Below are 18,365 nucleotides of genomic sequence, written 5' to 3' on the forward strand. Positions count from 1 at the left end.
GTGCACAGTCTCAGTTGCAGGGGAGCACCTCCTCTCCCAGGGCAGTCTGCTCAGAGATCTCAGGCTCAGAATTCCAGTTCTGGTGTCACTTCAGTCTGCGAAAGGCCATGGAGCTTTGGGAAAATCATTAATGCTGTTCAACAGAGTTTTCTGCAGGATGGAGATGGTCTATGTCTGTGCTATCCAATATGGAAGCCACCAGCCACATGTGGCTGTTGAGCACTTGAAATGAGGACCAAGAAATTGAATTTCTAATTTTATTTCATTTAAATTAATTTTAATTTAAATAACCACCAGTGGCTAATGGCTACCATATTGGACAGCACAGCTCTAACCTTTTAATATATGGATAATCTACTGCCCTGGATTACCTTGCCATGGGATGAGTAACAGGGGGCATTCTGAAAATGAAATGACCGTACATTTACAAGTCCCATTCAAATGTGAAGCCGCTACTGAGACTCTTGACAGGGTCCTCATGCTCTACAGGGCACTGTAGGCTCAAGGTATAAGCCAGACTAGTTTCAGAGACTGGACATTGTATATAAAGAGCTAAATAATTATGTAAGGAGGCAGATGGAGAGAGAATGTGCATCTACTGCTCGATTTCCAAATGTGACACCCTCTGAAAACAAAGCCCTTTCTTTTCTGCATAAAAAGGGATTCTGTGGTTCAAGAGTTTGGGACATGCTACCCCTTTCATCTGCCACCTCCTCACTTAGAAAAGCACAATGCACACTCCTTTATTCAAGGCTCTGAAGAAACGTGCAGTGAGAGACCGTGTGCAAGCCGGTGCTTCCATCCCTACTGACCACAGACCCTTGCTCCATGGAACACCATCTAGGGCAGGGAGGAGGGTGAGGCTAGTAAGGTGCCCACCCTGCACTTGCACAACCCCGAGGGCAGTACCTCCTTAAACTGTGCACCCCAGGGCCTCACCCACCTCACTCCAGTCCCGACCCTGCCTACTAATGTGGATCAACACGCTTTGGGAAATGCTGAACTGACACTTCTCAGTTTATAACGGACTGACCTTGATAAAGCTCTGTGCTTGGTGCCCCACAGCAAGGGCTGTGGGAGCTCAGAGGAGTCGTTAGCAGGAGAGCTCACAGCAGAGAGTGATGGGGCTGAACGGGGGTCCAGACAGAAGGAAAGGGGGGCTGGATCCAGAGTGGAGGACCATGCTGAGCGGCAGGAGGCCTGGGCACCAGGCTGAGGGACAACCACATGGCAGAAGTGGCAGAAGCTTCTTTAGCCTTCTTCCTGAGCAAGGTTTGGAGGGCTGGGCTCTGGGTGCAAATGCTGGTGCCCCTTTGCCCAGACCACCCACCTGTTCCGGGCAGGAGGCCAATGAGTAGGCCCGTGCCATGTCTGGCCCTCGCCACCTGCCCCGCTCTTGCTTCGTCTGCTCCCTGAGGCCCTGACAGCTGACACCCAGATAGCAGAGGAAGGGACCCACGAGTGGAGCCCAGGAGGACACATGGCTGCCACCTCCTTCCTGTCACTCTTCTGATCAAAACCCACCAACTGCTAGAACATTCATCCCTCAAGCATTTTCACAGCTGTCCTCTCACTTGCTTCCGAGCTTTACTCAATGGTCACCTTTTCAGTGAGGCCTTCCCTGGAGACCCTAACTGAAATCACACACACATAGACACACACACACACACACACGTCATTACTTCTGTTTATCACATCTCTTTACCAACATCTAGCATGCCATTCTTTTTGCTTTTTTATCGTTTGTTGTCTGTCTCCCCCACCAGACCATAAGCTCCATGCAGGTGTGATTTTTTTTTTCTTCCTTTCTCCCTGCTTTACACCCAGTGTCTAGGAGAAAATTTATGGTCAATGCTTGAACCAGACCCTTCACCTGGCAGAAATTCACTTTTAGGGTTTGGACCAGATCCAGGCAGGCAAGATAAATGAGTGAGATGGACAGCATTGCAGAGCATATAGTTAAAAGTAAGGGTTGGTAAACTACATCCCATGGACCAAATCCAGACCACCTGTTTTTGTAAATAAAGTTTTATTAGGACACAACCTCACTCATTTGCTTACATATAATCTATGGCTGCTTTCTAACTACAACAGCAGAATTTGAGTAGTTCCAACAGAGGCCATCTGGCTCACAAAGCCTAAAATCTTTTTTGGAAAAAAATTGCCACCATTCCTGATTTAGAGCATAGACTCTAGAGCTGGCTCTGTTGTTTGCCAGCTGGGTCATCTTGAGCAAGTTACACACCAGATTCATTACCTCTGAGATGGAAAATTTCACAAGCTTTGTTAATTTGTTCAGCTATGCCGCCTTCTCCTCTGTATATAGTTTGACCATTATCAGTTGTAGCACGTCACAGCAGATTCCACTTTATTTCAGTTGTTGCTGTGAGGATTTAGTGTGCTGTTATCTGTAGAGTACTTGAAGGAGTATGCTAATCCATACATAGTAGGGCATATATACAAATTTGTTAAGCTTGAGCCCTGCCCGAATTCGGGGTAGCTGGTACTCATAACAATGCTATGAGGTGGGAAGCATTATCTACACCAGGGATCAGCTAACTTTTCTTTTTTAGAACCTGATAGTACATATTTTAGGCTTCGGGGATCAAGAGACAAAATCAAGACTATTATGTAGGTACTTATATAACAGGAGAGAAACAAATACCCACAAAGTTTTTACTGGCAAAATTCAAAATATGATAATAATAGAGTATAATTTTTTGTAATACAGGACTACCAATGAGAAGAATGGAATTCTTTTGAGGGGGAGGAGGTGATATTTCACATAATAGAGGTTCAGAGTTACTATTCTCTATCATCAAAAATCAGTTGTCAAAAAAAATTAAAAAAAAAAAAATCAGTTGTCCTGCCCAGATAGCCATCTTTGCTGCCAGATCCGTTTTTGTACCAGACATGGCAACACATCTACCACCATAGGAAAAATATTTGCCATAAAGCTTTATTACTGCCAAGCCATCGGACTGCTGTGCAGTAGGACAAGTCAGGATATTGTTTCTATTTTTGATAAAAATTCAGATATGAAAATGATTAAGTCATGAGAGCAAATGAAGTTTACCATTGACACTATTGACTCAATTGTACATGATAGATTCAAATATTTTCTACAAATTACTGATGAATAAGAAAATGAATAACCATAGTGTGCACACACTGAAAATTTCACAAGCTTTGTTAATTTGTTCAGCTCTGACTTCTGCTCTACATATAGTTTGACCATTATCAGTTGTAGCACATCATAGCAGATTCAACTTCATTTCAGTTGTACTGAATTCCATTCCATTCAGTTGTACTAAATTAGTGTTTTCTCAATTTCTTTGAGAAAATTTCACCCATATATGTCCTGCACAGAATATTCATAGGAGTTAATTCTTCAGTCACTTCAGACTTGGCATTAACTCCTCAAATAAACTAAGCAGTATCAGTAACATCTATTGACTCATTAAGAGCCAAGAAAAACCACCTGAGATCACTTGCCTTGTGTTTGAATGTCCTCAACTCTTCAAGCAACTGCTCTTGCTGGAAAATCTAGAAGTCTTAAGTATATTTTCTCTGAATACATTCCTTCAGCTCCTACAATTTAATTACTTCATCACTGGTAAATGAGGACCATGATTTTGGAAACTAGAGGAAAGGGTATCCTTGTTATATAGAGACAGAAAGCTTAGATAAACTATGTCCTTCAGTTGTATGGAAAGCTGAATTTGTAAATGATAAACTTGTATATTTAGCTGAGGATTTTTTTTTTTCTTTTTCTTTTTCTTTTTTTCTTTTTTTTGGTTGCACCGCGTGGCATGTGGGATCTTAATTCCCCGACCAGGGATCGAACCCACGCCCCCTACAGTGGAAGCACAGAGTCTTAACCACTAGACCACCACAGCTGAGGATATTTCTTTTTCTTTTTTGAAGATCAATCTTAGTAAAAACTTTTTTCTCTGTTTTTTTTTTTTATTGAAGTATAGTTGATTTATAATGTTGTGCTAATTTCTGCTGTACAGCAAAGTGATTTAGTTATACACATATATACATTTTTTTATATTCTTTTCAATTATGGTTTTTTTCCAGGAGATTGGATATAGTTCCCTGTGCTATACAGTAGGACCTTGTTGTTTATCCATCCCATATATAATAGTTTGCATCTACTAATCCCAAACTCCCAGTCCATCCCTCCCCCTCCCTCCCTCCCCCTTGGCAACCACAAGTCTGTTCTCTATATCTGTGAGTCTGTTTCTGTTTTGTAGATAAATTCATTTGTGCCATATTTTAGATTCCACATATAAGTGATATCATATGATATTTGTCTTTCGCTTTCTGACTTACTTCACTTAATATGATAATCTCTGGTTGTATCCATGTTGCTGCAAATGTCATTGTTTTGTTCTTTTTAATGGATGAGGAATATTCCATTGTATATATGTACCACATCTTCTTTATCCATTCATCTGTCGATGGACCTTTAGGTTGTTTCCATGTCTTGGCTATTGTAAATAGTGCTTCTATGAACATAGGGGTGCATGTATCTTTTTGAATTATAGTTTTGTCCAGGTATATGCCCAGGAGTGGGATTGCTGGATCATATGGTAGTTCTATTTTTAGTTTTCTGAGGAACCTCCATACTGTTTTCATAGTGGCTGCACCAACTTACATTCCCACCAACAGTGTAAGAGAGTTCCCTTTTCTCCACACTCTCTCCAGCATTTGTTATTTGTAGGCTTTTTAATGATGGCCATTCTGACCAGTGTTAGGTGGTACCTCATTGTAGTTTTGATTTGCATTTCTCTAATAATTGGTGATACTGAGCTCCTTTCATGTGCCTACTGGCCATTTTTATGTCTTCTTTGGAGAAATGTCTGTTAAGGTTTTCTGCCCATTTTTCAGTTGGGTTGTTTGTTTTTTTGTTGTAGAGTTATATGATCTGTTTGTATATTTTGGAGATTATAGCTGAGGATATTTCTAAGTAAAGTGTTGAAGGTGCAGCCTAGTTTCTTCTTGCTGTTTGTACTAAAAATGTGAGAAGAAAGAGATGAATTGAGGAAAAAACTGATAAGCAAAAAGGAACCAGGACTTGATGATTTGGGAAATTCTCAGACTGTCCAGTTTGCAGAAGACTCTAAAAACAGATCCACTGTTAGGAAAGCATGCTCTAAGGAGAAAGCCAAGGAGGAGGCTGGACAACCTTTTGCTAGTGCTTCTGAAGGATCTGAATATTCATTCACACAGATGATTCTTTAAGCATGTAACTCGGATCCTCTCAACCATCTCAGCAGAGGCCAGAAATAGAAATGGAATTATCTGGGAAAGATCTGTGTCAGACCCTCTTGTGTAATGGACTGAATTCCCACAACATATTTGGAAGAGCCACCAGGTATTTGAGATTGTTGTATGAGCAGTATCACAGCTTGGACTGAAAGGGGCAGAGAAGAGACAAAATGAAGGAAAGCTGTTGGACTCCAAATATTCTATAGTCAGTAAACAGGCTGATCAAATCTACTCAGCTGAAACCTGTGCTACTCTTCAAGAAAAAGGAAGGGTGACTCCGAGGCCAGAGTCTTGGGCCTGGAGGGCAGAGCTGCAGGCAGGCACAGAGGGTTGAGCCAAGAGAAAATTATTCTCAGACCTTTGAAATCTAATGGAATTTGGCTGATTGGACTTCAAAATTGCTGGGAACTGGTGATTCCGTTCTTCCTTCCATTTTCTTCCTTTTGGAATTGGAATATCTATAACTCTTATCCTATGGCTGACCCACCATTGTATTTTGGGAGTAAATAACTTGCTTTCTAGTTTCACAGCTCCACAGATAGAGAGAAATTTTGCCCCAAAATGAATCATACCCAAAGTCTCACCTACACCTGATTTAGATGAGATTTGGGACTTTTGAGTCCATGATATTTAGTTGAGATTTTTGGACTCTGAGTTGATGCTGTAATAGGTTGAAACTTTGGGACATGTAGGGATGGTGGTGAATACATTTTGCAGGTGGAATGAGTATGAATGTTTGGAGGCCAGAGAGCAGACTGGTGGGCTGAATAATGGCTCCCAAAGATATCCAGGTCCTAATCCCTGGAACCTGTGGATGTTACCTTATATATCAAAATGGTCTTTGCTTATCTGATTAAGGATGTTGAGATGGGGAGATAGTCTGAATTACCCAGATGGGCCCTAAATCACGTGTCCTTATTAGAGGGAGGCAAAGAGATATTTGACTGTAGAAGAGCAGTAAGTGATGTGACCTTGAAAGCAGAAAGAGATTTGAAGATTCTATGCTGCTAGCTTTGAAGATAGAGGAAGGGGCCATGAGCCAAGGAATGCAGGGAATGAAGCTCTAAAAGTTGAGAGAAAGAAACAGATTCTTCCCTAGAGCCTCCCTCTGAAAGGAGAGCAGCCCTGCTGACACCTTGGTTTCAGTCCAGTGAAACCATTTCAGACTTTTTGACCTCCAGAACTGTAAGAAAATAATTTGTATTGTTTTAAGCCTCCAGTGTGGTAATTGGTTACACAGTAGTCACTGAAAACTAATGCATCATCTAATACGTCATAATTCAATGACAAAATAATCCACATTCTATTGTGACTTAAGCGTCACATTTGAAGTCCACTTTTCTTGTTTTTACAAAATGGGTATGCAGTAGTAATTAAAAAAATAATAGGGATTTCCTGGCGGTCCAGTGGTTAGGACTCTGCGCTTTCACTGGCGAGGGTGCGGGTTCAATTCCTGGTCGAGGAACTAAGATCCCGCAAGCTGCAGGGCACAGCCAAATACTACTACTAATAATAAATTAAATGTTATAATATGGTGATATGCATGGCACTTGAAATGCTGTCATGTTATAACTACATCATTGCAATTTGTAGTGTGCTGTGCAACAGTACTAAGCATCGAGATGGCCACAGATGTTTGCTAACGCTCATCTCTGCTATTATAGCACAAAAACAACCAGAGACTATACATAAATAAATGAGCATGGCTGTGTTCCAATAAAACATTTACAGACACTGAAGTTTGAATTTCATACTTCAATTTTTATGTGTCACAAAATATTATTCTTCTTTTGATATTTTTCCAATTATTTAAAAATGTAAAAGCCATTCTTAGCCCACAGGCCTTATAAAAACAGGTAGCAAGCCAAATTTGGTCCATGGACCATTGTTTGCTAACCCCTGATTGACACATAAGAGAAAAATGAAGCTTCTAGATGCAACATTTTGGAGGGCACTTATAATTTGACAGCCCCATACTCAATGTTTTATATGAATTCATGTCTATGTCCTCTAAACAATCTGAGACAAATGCTGTTATTATATTTATAATACCATATTGTATATACTATTTTATTATTGTACTATATTATACGGATGAGGAAACCAGGGCAAAGAAATTTTCAGTATCTTGCCCAAAGATATCAAACCTCTGCAGCACTAACCAACAGAATTTTCTATATGAGGGAAAAAAATCCACATCTGCTCCTCAAATATAGTAGCTATTAGTAACATGACTCCTTGAAATGTGTGACTAAGAAACTGAATTTTTAATTTAATTTAATTTAATTTTAATAACCACATTGAAAAGTACAGCTCTAGTGGGGAGAGTGAGAGTATGAATACAGGCAGAAAGTGAGTAAGTAAATTGTCCATGGTGTCCCACAGCTAATAAATGGAAGAGAGAGGATTTAAATCAGGAATTTCAAACCATAAATTCCAGTTCTTGGCACCAAAGCTACCAACCAAAAGCCAGGAGCAGACAGTAATCTCTGGGCAGGTATTTGTGGAAGGCAGTCTGCATAATGGTTCTTAGGTATTTGAAGAAAATCAAAATTACTGTTGTGAACTGTCCAAGAGCCTGCCCTAGGCAATACTGGAATTCTCATCTGAAGACTAATTGTAGGTATTTTTGAGTCACCATGAGGCTGTCCATCACGTCAGTATCTGGAGAGCTGCCTCCAGGCCCAGGGACCCAGAGGAAGCTCCATGTTGGTCTCGTAGCTACATCACAGACCATTTTCTCCCATGAGAGTATAGGAGAAAACCCATTTTCATCTTGCCGAGGAAGGTGCCAGGCACAGGAGACCAAGGTAGTTTGAGAGGTTGTGAGCCACCAAGGACTTGAAGCTGGGGAGCCAGGGTGCTGAGGCAGCTCTAAGCCCTCGCCTACAGGGCAGCCGCGCGTGGGGGCTTTTTCCACTGCAGTCCCTGTGGAGAAGAGCTCTGTTCTTCCAGGAGAGTAGTTGTGAGTGGTGGCCTGGACCCTCCAGGGTATGGACACAGTTGTTTATGCCATATGAGCTTCACAGCACGCTATAATGTATTCTCTCCTCTTTCCAGTGGGAAAAAGAGAATGTATGATGTCATCCAAGAGACAGTCGAAAACGATTTCCCAACCTTCCTGGGCAAGATTTTTGCTTTCTTCGCCAATCCAGGCCTGATCATTCCAGCCATCCTGCTGATGTTGTAAGTTAGCCAGGGGCCATGGCTCTGCCTCGTGGAAACCTCCCCGAGACTTCCTTGGCAGGTCCTTCTTTCTTGCCCTCTCAATCTGGATTTCCCAGAAGCAGATCCTCAGACAAAGACTTAAACGCAATCTAAATTGCAACTGGAGGGGGCAGTGTGTGTAGGGAAGTAAGACAGAGAAGGGACAGGAAGGTGCATTCTAACTACTGGGGTGATTTTAATCCTGCTGGGAGTTCTGGGAAAGTGTGCCTCTGAGTTATCCTGCTCAAGGGTGAGGGATCCGGGGCATCTGTAGACCAGTTCCCATCCATCACTGGTTGAGTGCTGCTGGGAGATGTGGAAGGGAAGAGGCGTTGGTTAATTGCCTGGCAGTTTGGGCCAGCTGCCTTCATGGACAGAATGGTTTCCGAGTGTGGGGCGGGACTTCAGGCACTGGCAGCTGTAAGTCTTTCAGTGAGCACACTGAAGATAGAGCCCAAAGCATAAGGTGAGTACTGGCATTGTCTGCAGCACCCTCCAAAACATCCACTGGAAATATCAAAGACCCCTTCCCCAAGAAAGCTGAGGCCTGATGCAGCCTGTCCCTGGCTGGGCCCGCAGGACTTCTCTACAGAGCACCCCGTGCACTAGAGTGTTCGGTGCATTTGTCACCATCCCTCTCACAGACTGAAGATGTGGGTGGGCTTGGCGATCTCTGTATCCCCAACACCAGCCCCATGCCTGGGGCGTAGGAGGCAAACAATGAACGCTCAAGGAAGGAACAGGGCAGGAAATTGTGAAATATTCCTAACGTACAGAAACATACAGACAAGCATGTACAGGATCACAAGATTAAACAGATGTTAACATTTAGCAATATTTGCTTCAGATCAGTCTCTCTTTTTAAAAGAAATAAATGTTACACTTCAAGCCCCACCCAGTCTTTCTCTCTCCCTCCCTCTCCAAAGGTGACCACTATTTGGATTAGTTTTCATCATTTCCAATCTGGACCATTTAATCACGTGTATGTACTATTGCTTTCTGAGTTCAAAAATTTTTCATGACTCGTTCAGACTACACAGCTTTCCTCACTCACATTATGTTTGGGGGACTTTTTCATGTGGATCCATGAGCACACATTTTCATGGCTCCACTGTATTCCATTGTGTCACAAAAATAATCAATAAACAATCTATAATAGGAATAGAAAAGAGTTTTATTTGAGCCAAACTGAGGACTATAGCCCAGAAGACAGCGTCTTAGATAACTCTGAGAAGTTGCTCCAGAGAAGCATGGTTTTCAGCACAATTTTATATCTTGACAGAACAAAGAACATTAAACAAATCAGGGATACATTCCTTCAAGGTTTCAAAAAAAAAAACAGATCAGCATATACACAGCGAGTCAGTATGGCCTTGGCATCTGGGAAGGGAATCTTATCATCAAAGGAGGACCAGCATTGGAATCCTAGGAAAGGAGACATTTAATCTTTATTTTTCACATGGACATTCTTTACTTCTGGTCAATGTGCCCTTTTCTTTCATAATTAAAACAGATATAGGAGGTCCCTGGTGGCCTAGTGGTTAGGAATCTGGGCTTTTACTGCCGTGGCTCGGGTTCAATCCCTGGTCGGAGAACTGAGATCCCGCAAGTCGCAAGATCACCAAAAAAAAAAGAAAAAAAGCATATGTACAATGTATGCTTGATAGGTCACAAGCAGGCTACTTTAGTTAGCATAAAATTCAAGTTAGCTCATGTATAAACCAGAATGACTTCCCCATACCTCAATATGTGAAAATTTCTTTTATCAGTTGTGTGATCAAACCACAATTTGACCATTTCTCTGCATAGAGATAGGTTGTTTCCACTTTTTTGCTATTGCAAATGTGCTCCTTATATGTCTCCTTGTGCGCATATTACAGTTTTCTCTAAGACAGACTTCTAGACGTGGTATTGCTGGGTTATAGGTATGTGTTTCTTCAATCTTTGAAGACAGTGCTGAATTGTCTCCTAAATAGGTGTATTTCCTTACATCCTTGACTTCAGACATCCTCTGCTTCTAGTCCTGGCGTGAAGGAGGGCTGACATGGTAGTGACAACCACCTGAGGAAATTCTGGAACCCAGACACCAAACCTGACCTTACGGGGGCGGCACAGGGAAATACTAAGCTTGGAAACAGCCTCAGGAGGAACACAGCCACCCAGGAGCATTTTATCTTCTTTGATCTCTGGCTCCTCCCTAACAAATGGGCTGTGAATTAGGAGAGAGGGCGAGGCCTCGTGGGCGCCTTCCCAACAGATGGTGGTCCCTTGCCTGTCCGCCTTCTGGCCTCTTGTCGCCCACGGTCCTCTGAGTCTTTGCTTCAGGAAGCTCACGGGACAGCCTCTGACCCACACTCTGCCAAAGGCAGCATGGTTCCTCCCTTCTGCCTGTAAGAGAGCTCGAGGATTCAGCTGAAGTGGCTCAGGGCAGCCCCACCCTGAGGGCAAGGATCAGAAGACCCAAGCTGGAGCAGCTGGGGCTTGAAATGCAGGAAGAAAAGTGACAGATAAGGACAGGCTGTCGGAGCACCCAGTCCAGGAGGCATCCCGGGCTTTTGTGGCCCCTCCTTCTCAGGTGGTACATCCAGGACAAGCCCCAAATCCTAGATCCTGTGAAAGGGAAGCCCAGGCTATAGCCTCAAAGGACACCCAGCCACCCAGTCAGCCAGTGGGGGCTGGACTCTGAAAACCACAAGCCCAGGACAGACATTCCCATCAGTGTACCCTGGGTAGAGGGCCTTTGGGGTCTATGCAGTTGTGTTTCTAGGCAAGCTTGGAGCAAGTCTCTTAGCACTTCTCTCTCCTCTCTCAGCACTTGAAGGCTTTGGCATCAAATGTGGTCTCCGACAAGTGCAAATAGATAGGGTGGCCTTGGGCAAGTGACTTAACCTCTCTGCATTCCAGGATGCTGACCTGTAAAGATGGGAGTCATCCTTTCTTCTTCACAGGGTTTCATCAAAACCAGTGAGACGTGGAGTGGGATGCACATGGCTCAGAGCCTGGCACAGGGCAGGTATCCAGGAAACACAAGCAGCTGCTTCTGCAGACAAGAAACCCTGCCTCTCCCCTGCCTCTTCAGGTTTCCCAGAAGAGGATTGATTCCTTTAGCTAACCTTTATTAAACACTCTGAGAACTAGAAATGTGTTCAATAAAATAGAGAGAGAACAGGGATGTCCAAGACCTTGTCAATGTTAAGTGGAGGACTTAGGATGGTAAGACCTCCCTCCACCCTGCCCAGAGGCAAAGCCTGGTCACCTATTCCAGGAAGCCTGCTGTGATTCCTCGGGAAAGATGTCCAGCTCTTGCCATTTTCCAAGATCACAGTACCCCCGGAGCATGCTTTTCTCTTGCAGCCTGGCCATCTACTACCTGAACTCAGTTTCCAAAAGCCTTTCCCGAGCTAATGCCCAGCTGAGAAAGAAAATCCAAGCGGTGAGTCTGTCGGGAGTTTTCATTCAAAAAGATGTTATGTTTTTGGTTTTTGCTAATTTGCTCTTTGAGCCCAGTTGTATTCTTTAAATGGCTTTCTTCTAAACCAAACCCCAAATTATCTGCATGGTAGGAAGCAGCCTTGAGAGACTCAATGACATGCATTTATATTCTGAGGGTATTTGGGAATACATAACAGTAATGACTTAAATTTTGAGCGGTTGCTAAAGAACAGGAGAAACTCAATAGATTAAACCAATGTTCATACACAATAAAACCAGTACCCACAGTAATTCCTACCTATTAAAACTAAAACTAGAAATACTAAAGAAAACAGCATTGTCAGGTGCCCCATGACCTAAGGAGTCTCTTAAGTCCCCTCCACACTGGGGCAGCATCTCTCAACATCCGCTGACACGCTGACTGCCTCTTCTGCTCTCCCAGCCCCCAACCCCACCTTCTTCACGTGGTAAAGGCTCTACACCAATCCTCCCTAAGCCCTGTCTTCCTTGCTTCCTCACCCCCTCTTCTGGAACTAATCTCATCAGCCTCACTGCCAGTTCCCCACCCACACTTCCTTCTGTTGCTCTCACTGTCCTCCTGCCCAGGTATAGAAAACCATTGAAATACAGGATTGGCAGAGGTTCTGTCCTCCCCTGGCCAGATGTTCCTTCAAATGCCATGCAAACCTGAGTCCCAGGTGCCCTCTCCAACCAGCGGTGAGGACAAGAACTGGCTATTTAAGGTGGCTGCCCTCTAGATCTCACCATCCTGGGCTCCAAAACTCAAACACTCATTTCCCTGGCCAGGATCAACCTTTCATTTTTTTCCTGCAGCTACGTGAAGTTGAAAAGAGCCACAAATCTTTCAAAGGCAGAGCCACAGCCAGAGATTCAGAGGACACAGCTAAAGGCAACTCCAAAAATGCCACCCAGCTCACCAAAGAAGGTAAATTCTATTTCACGATGATTACTTTTACAAGGCCACGTGGGAAAGTGTAAAGAGCAAATGCTGTGAAATCAGATACATCTGGGATTGAAATCAGAATTCTGGCAATTATTAGCTATATGAAGTTGGGCAAAATAAAACAAGAGTGAATCCCAGGCAACCTCGCGGGGTGGTACAATTGAGGTGGGATTATGTGTGTGAAGTGCTACACAGACTTCCTGGCACAGAGAACCAATGAACGTGAGCTGGTAGGAGGAGGAGGAATGTCTGTAAAATGGGGAAATACCAGGGTTGTTTCCCTCATTTCTATCCCCTGAGTCTCTCACCACATTTTCTATGGTGATGGTTCTTCGTCATTTCGTCTTCGTTTCTGAAATGACTTTGTCTTCTTCACTCTCACTCCTGAGTCTGTCATTTCCCGTGTCATATCCTCTTAATATCTGGCTATTTAACCCAATGTAGGAGCACAATTTGTGTCCCATCCAGATCCCTTTAAGATGCTCTGAGGTTGGCTGACATGAATCACTGCTACCAGGGTTGGAGGAAGTATTTGTTTTGTGTGCTGTTTTAAGCATTTTCTTTAGGAGGAGAAATAGGGAGATTTGCATCTAGCAGCTGCTACTCCCACCAGAACCAGTTTGTATTCTCTTAGAAAAAAGAGCAGCACTGGAATAGCTAGAATAACAGGGTGAGAAAAAGCCACACATATTCCCAAAAAGGTGCCACAGAGCTTCAAAGGGAAATAATCACAGACCATCTCTACCTTGGGGGTGAGGAAAGGTCAAATTGAAAGAGACCATCTCTGAGCTGATCTCATTTTCCAAGGATTGTCCCTGTGTCAACATTGAAGTATCAGTATGCGGTAATTTTGACCTTCGATGTGGAAATTGAATGAGATGCACAAGAAATGGCTGAGAGTTTAGGAGTTAGAATTTTTAGTGCAGAAATTACTTATCATTTATTTGATGCCTTTGTAACATATAGGCAAGACTCTAGGAGAAGAATTTAAGCACATAGCAGTATTTCCCTGAAGATGAAAATCCTCAGTTCTTGAGCTCCAGTAGTGCAGAGAGTGACTGTAGAAGCAGATCAGGAGCAAAAAAGGGCACCTGTGTGTATCCCTAGCAAACACTTGTTGATATTGGAATAGCAACAAGTATTGAAATAAGTATTGAAATAAGTGCATGTTACAAAAAGAGGACAAGAGGTCTGTGTCAATGTAGAACCTATTCCTGGTGAGTCTCCAAAATATATGGAAGGCATTTCAAAGCTACAGACATTCTTGTCAGCAAGATCAGCTGCAGTCCATCGATAGCTTGGAAGCCTCGTTCAGAGATGGAATGCAGAAGAACGAATGGCTGGCACTTATTGTGGAGCTGAAGAAAGTGTTTTTTGGGGGGGGTTTTGTTTTTTTTATTGTTTATTTATTTATTTATTTTTAAACTCCCCATTTAATTTATTTTTATTTATTTATTTTTGGCTGTGTTGGGTCTTCGTTTCTATGCGAGGGCTTTCTCTAGTTGTGGCAAGTGGGGGCCACTCTTCATCGCTGTGCGTGGGCCTCTCACTATCGCGGCCTCTCTTGTTGCAGAGCACAGGCTCCAGACACGCAAGCTCAGTAGTTGTGACTCATGGGCCTAGTTGCTCCGCGGCACGTGGGATCCTCCCAGACCAGGGCTCGAACCCGTGTCCCCTGCATTAGCAGGCAGACTCCCAACCACTGCACCACCAGGGAAGCCCTATTTATTTATTTATTTATTTTGGCTGCGCTGGGTCCGCATTGTGGCATGCAGGATCTTTAGTTGCAGCATGCAGACTCTTAGTTGTGGCATGTGAACTCTTAGTTGCAGCATGCATGCAGGATCTAGTTCCCAGACCAGGGATTGAACACTGGCCCCCTGCATTTGGAGCACGGAGTCTTACCCACAGGACCACCAAGGAAGTCCCTGAAGAAAGTGTTTGAATTCACCTAATTTTTCCACACAGGGCAGGAAATGGAGTAAATGTGATACTATGTTGTCATATCACCAACAAAAACAAGACAAAAAAATGGAATGGACGTATTTGGACACCGATGGAAGGAAAAAATAGGTTTATAAAACATTTTACATGAGAAAGCAAGAAACTTACATTGGTTTGACAGTGTCCATTCATGTCCCCATGATCTTGGGAGGCCTCGGCCTGCAGCAGCTTTAAGCAAGGTTTTGGTTCCCGGCCAGAGATTAAGGTCGGGTTGCAGCAGTGAGAGCGCAGAATCCTAGCCACTAGAATAATGGTCAGTGATAAGGCCCTGGCCCTTCAGCTTTGCAGAAAAGAATTCCCACAAAGGAAAGTAGTGAAACAAGTAAAGTGTTTATTAGGAGGAAAAAGAGTACAGTACTTGTGGATAGACACAAGGGCGGGCTCAGAGAGAGTCACGCCCTTGTGGTAATTTAAATCACTTATATGGGGCATTTCTTCTGGGTTTCCTTTGGCCTATCATTTTGATTTGCCTGGTTCTGAGTCTGTATTTGGTATATCTCAGGGTCCTCCCCTGTGTGTGCGTGAGCATCTTTCAGCCAAGATGGATTCCAGCAAAGAGGCCTATGGGTGGCCTTGACATCACTCCCCTTTTGACCTCCAAGGAGCTTTCTAGTCAGGAAGGTCTCCTTGACTTCAAGAATGAGAAATATGTGGTCTTTCATCTCTTATCTGGGCAGGGCCCAGCCTCCTCTCTTGACTGTCCTGCTATTGATATTTTGGAGTTTCTGTCCTCGGGGAATGAACTCTAGCTGCTTACCCCTGGGGGGGCCCCATCTATCTCCTACCTCACCTGCAGTCCCAATGTTCCTGTCCACCTTACCCACTCCCTTCCACTCCTTTCTCTACTGGCTGCTGATCTAAAGTTTGCCCCTCTCCAAATTTGAATTTTTTATTACAGATCTAAAGCTCTTTCTTTCCATTTTATGCTGATTAAGTCAATATTACAGTATATGAAAGGGTTATCTGAACACATCAGTGGGACTAGGGTGTGGGGGAGAGCTGAGGAAGATGGTTATTCTTTCCCTGGAAAACTCCAGTAGCCTCTGTTGCTGCCCTCATTTAGCTTCTCTTTCTTGAAGTAAGCACTAGAATGACACTGATGTAACAAAGAGGCCAAAAACAGCTAATGGCTCAAACACAATAAAACTTTATTTCTCACTCCATAAAGTCCAAATTGCGTGTTTCCACCTGATGGCCACTTTCTTCCCAAGTGGTAATGTTAGCGCAAGTTCGTGTGCCTGATGCCAAAATATTGGCTCTCTGTGCACTGATGCCAAAAGGAAATACAAAGACAGAGTTTTGGAGGAACGAGAAAGAGTACCTTTATTCTTTGCCAGGCAAAGAGGGAACACAGGGGGCTAGAGCCTCAAGAACTGTGCCCCACTCCCTGGGGAATAGAGAGAGGTTTATATCCCAGGGCTTGTGGCCTGGGGTAGGTGATAAGGCTCAAAGTAATGAAGGTCTTACATGTTTTTCTTTTCTTCTGCAAATATACAGCCAAAGCTGGCCTCAGGCGGCTCAGCAACCAGATCTGGTGTCCCTGAAGTTATCTTGACCTTCTTTTTGAAATGCAGAATGCTACAAGGGAGTGTAGGGGGAGAAGAATGCCAGGTGCAGAGAACAATTCCTATGGAGTCAGAGAGTAATTAGCTTTGTTTAACTTTGTGATGGACAAGTCTAGCTACAAGTGTTTGTTAGTAGTAACCGCTAAAGAATAGCCAAGATTGCTTAACTCTTTCAGGCCTGTTTATGCTGTTTCCCCAGCCTGTTCATTGTTTCCTTATTTTCCTCGTTTATCAGAAAAGAAAAGTCTCATTTCTATTTAAGAAAAGTCTCATTTCTATTTTTGCTGCAACAAATTCCCCACTGCTAGTTCATTCCCTCCATATCAATGGAGGAAGGGAAATGGGCATCGTTCTTATTTGGCTGAGGACAAAACTTCAGTTTTGCTCCATTTGACAAACATCAGCTGTCCAGCCCAGGGGCCCATCTATCTCCTACTTAAATCCCCCCTGAGATACATGAACCCCAAGAAATCTTTATTGATAGGATGAGGGATGACAGTCTGTCTTCTGTAGCTTCTTCAGACTGGCAAGGGGCTCATAACATAGACCTTACCTAGTTGGGGTCATGGAGCTCTCGCCTTGTCTCATTAAGGGGCCCCAGGGTGACTTCTGTTGTTATTTTGGCAGGATCTGTTCCGAGGAGTGGCTGGAATCTCTGTATCATGATTATCTTGATGTGAACCTGTTGTATTCTGGAAGAGACAAAACTTAACAAGCAGTTTTAAAAAAGGCAGAGGCCAAAGATCAGGAAAAGAATTACTGTAACCAGGGGCCAAAGCAGGAATAAGAACCAAGTTGCATTTGATAACAATTTTAATTGTGGTCCAGATAGAGTCAGTGTTTGGGTTATCCTGTCCAAAGGAATGGAGCCATTTGGCATGGTCATATATAGTTTTGATGTCTTTTCTATCAGCCCAGTGTGATTGATGTAGGTGTAACAGACTCAGAAGTAGTTGGAGGAGTGACCACCTGAATATTAATAGACAGAATAGATCTTAATTCTTTTTAGGAGAATGAGGCTGAATCCTAATCTAGACTTGGCACTTTGAGGAGACTTGTAGCCAGTTGTCTAATTTTAGCCAAGTAGGTTTTAACCTTTTATGTGGTATTAACATATAATAAACATATAAACCAAAGCAGTTGCCACTGTTAGTAATTTTAGTGTTTTTCTAGGTATGAGAAAATTCAAGAATTTGGGTTTATGAAAATCCTTACCTGAAAATATCTAACTATCTGAAGGCCTGTTCTGTCAGTTTTTCCCAGAGCACAGAGTGCCTCATTTCTGATCTCCCCCCTGAACAGAGTTCAGGGGGTGTTGAAGGTCAGCAGCTGTAGCAGCTCATGATTTAATCCTTGCAGAGGTAGACTGCAAGTGTCAGTTTCCAGTCAGCAGGGCCCCTTCATGGTCATAAGTTCGACCATAGTTTGGAGGGGCATTTTATGACCATTTCATCCCATGGTGCTAGGAATCCTCATTCCTAAGTCTGGTAAAGATTTTGTTGATAGGCTACTCAATGTGCTATTACTGAATTAGGCTTTACTAGTAGCAAAAAGTCTCTGGACCACCTGTCTTACTAGTCTCTTATGGTCCAGGAAAATATTCCCTCTTGTTGTTTCTTTCCATATATAGAGTTACACTATTACAATCATTGATCTCATATGGAACTATATATCATCATTTTATCAGAGGCTCAGTCACATATTTGGTAATGCAGGAAACAACAATCTTGTAAAATAGACAAAATACAAATAACATAGCTAGCAGTATTAGTAAAGTCATAAGTACGAATTAAGCCAAGAACTTCCATGAGGTGTGGCCCAGTATATCCCAGGTCATCTGACTTAGTCTGTTCTGTACCAATCCTTATCTTTCAGGGAAATTGTATATTGGCATTGTCAATATACAATTAGGTGTA

At 43.1% G+C, this 18,365-nt stretch overlaps 1 protein-coding gene across 1 annotated transcript in view; it reads left to right on the top strand.

Moving 5' to 3' along the window:
- Window positions 1-18,365, top strand: part of TMC2 (transmembrane channel like 2) — a 70,914-nt gene that overhangs the window by 46,209 nt on the left and 6,340 nt on the right. The window contains 3 exon segments of the mRNA XM_061209832.1: window positions 8,338-8,463; window positions 11,839-11,917; window positions 12,751-12,862. Coding sequence (XP_061065815.1) covers window positions 8,338-8,463; window positions 11,839-11,917; window positions 12,751-12,862 — 317 coding nt within the window.

This window comes from Eubalaena glacialis, chromosome 13, assembly GCF_028564815.1.
Source record: "Eubalaena glacialis isolate mEubGla1 chromosome 13, mEubGla1.1.hap2.+ XY, whole genome shotgun sequence".
NCBI lineage: Eukaryota > Metazoa > Chordata > Mammalia > Artiodactyla > Balaenidae > Eubalaena > Eubalaena glacialis.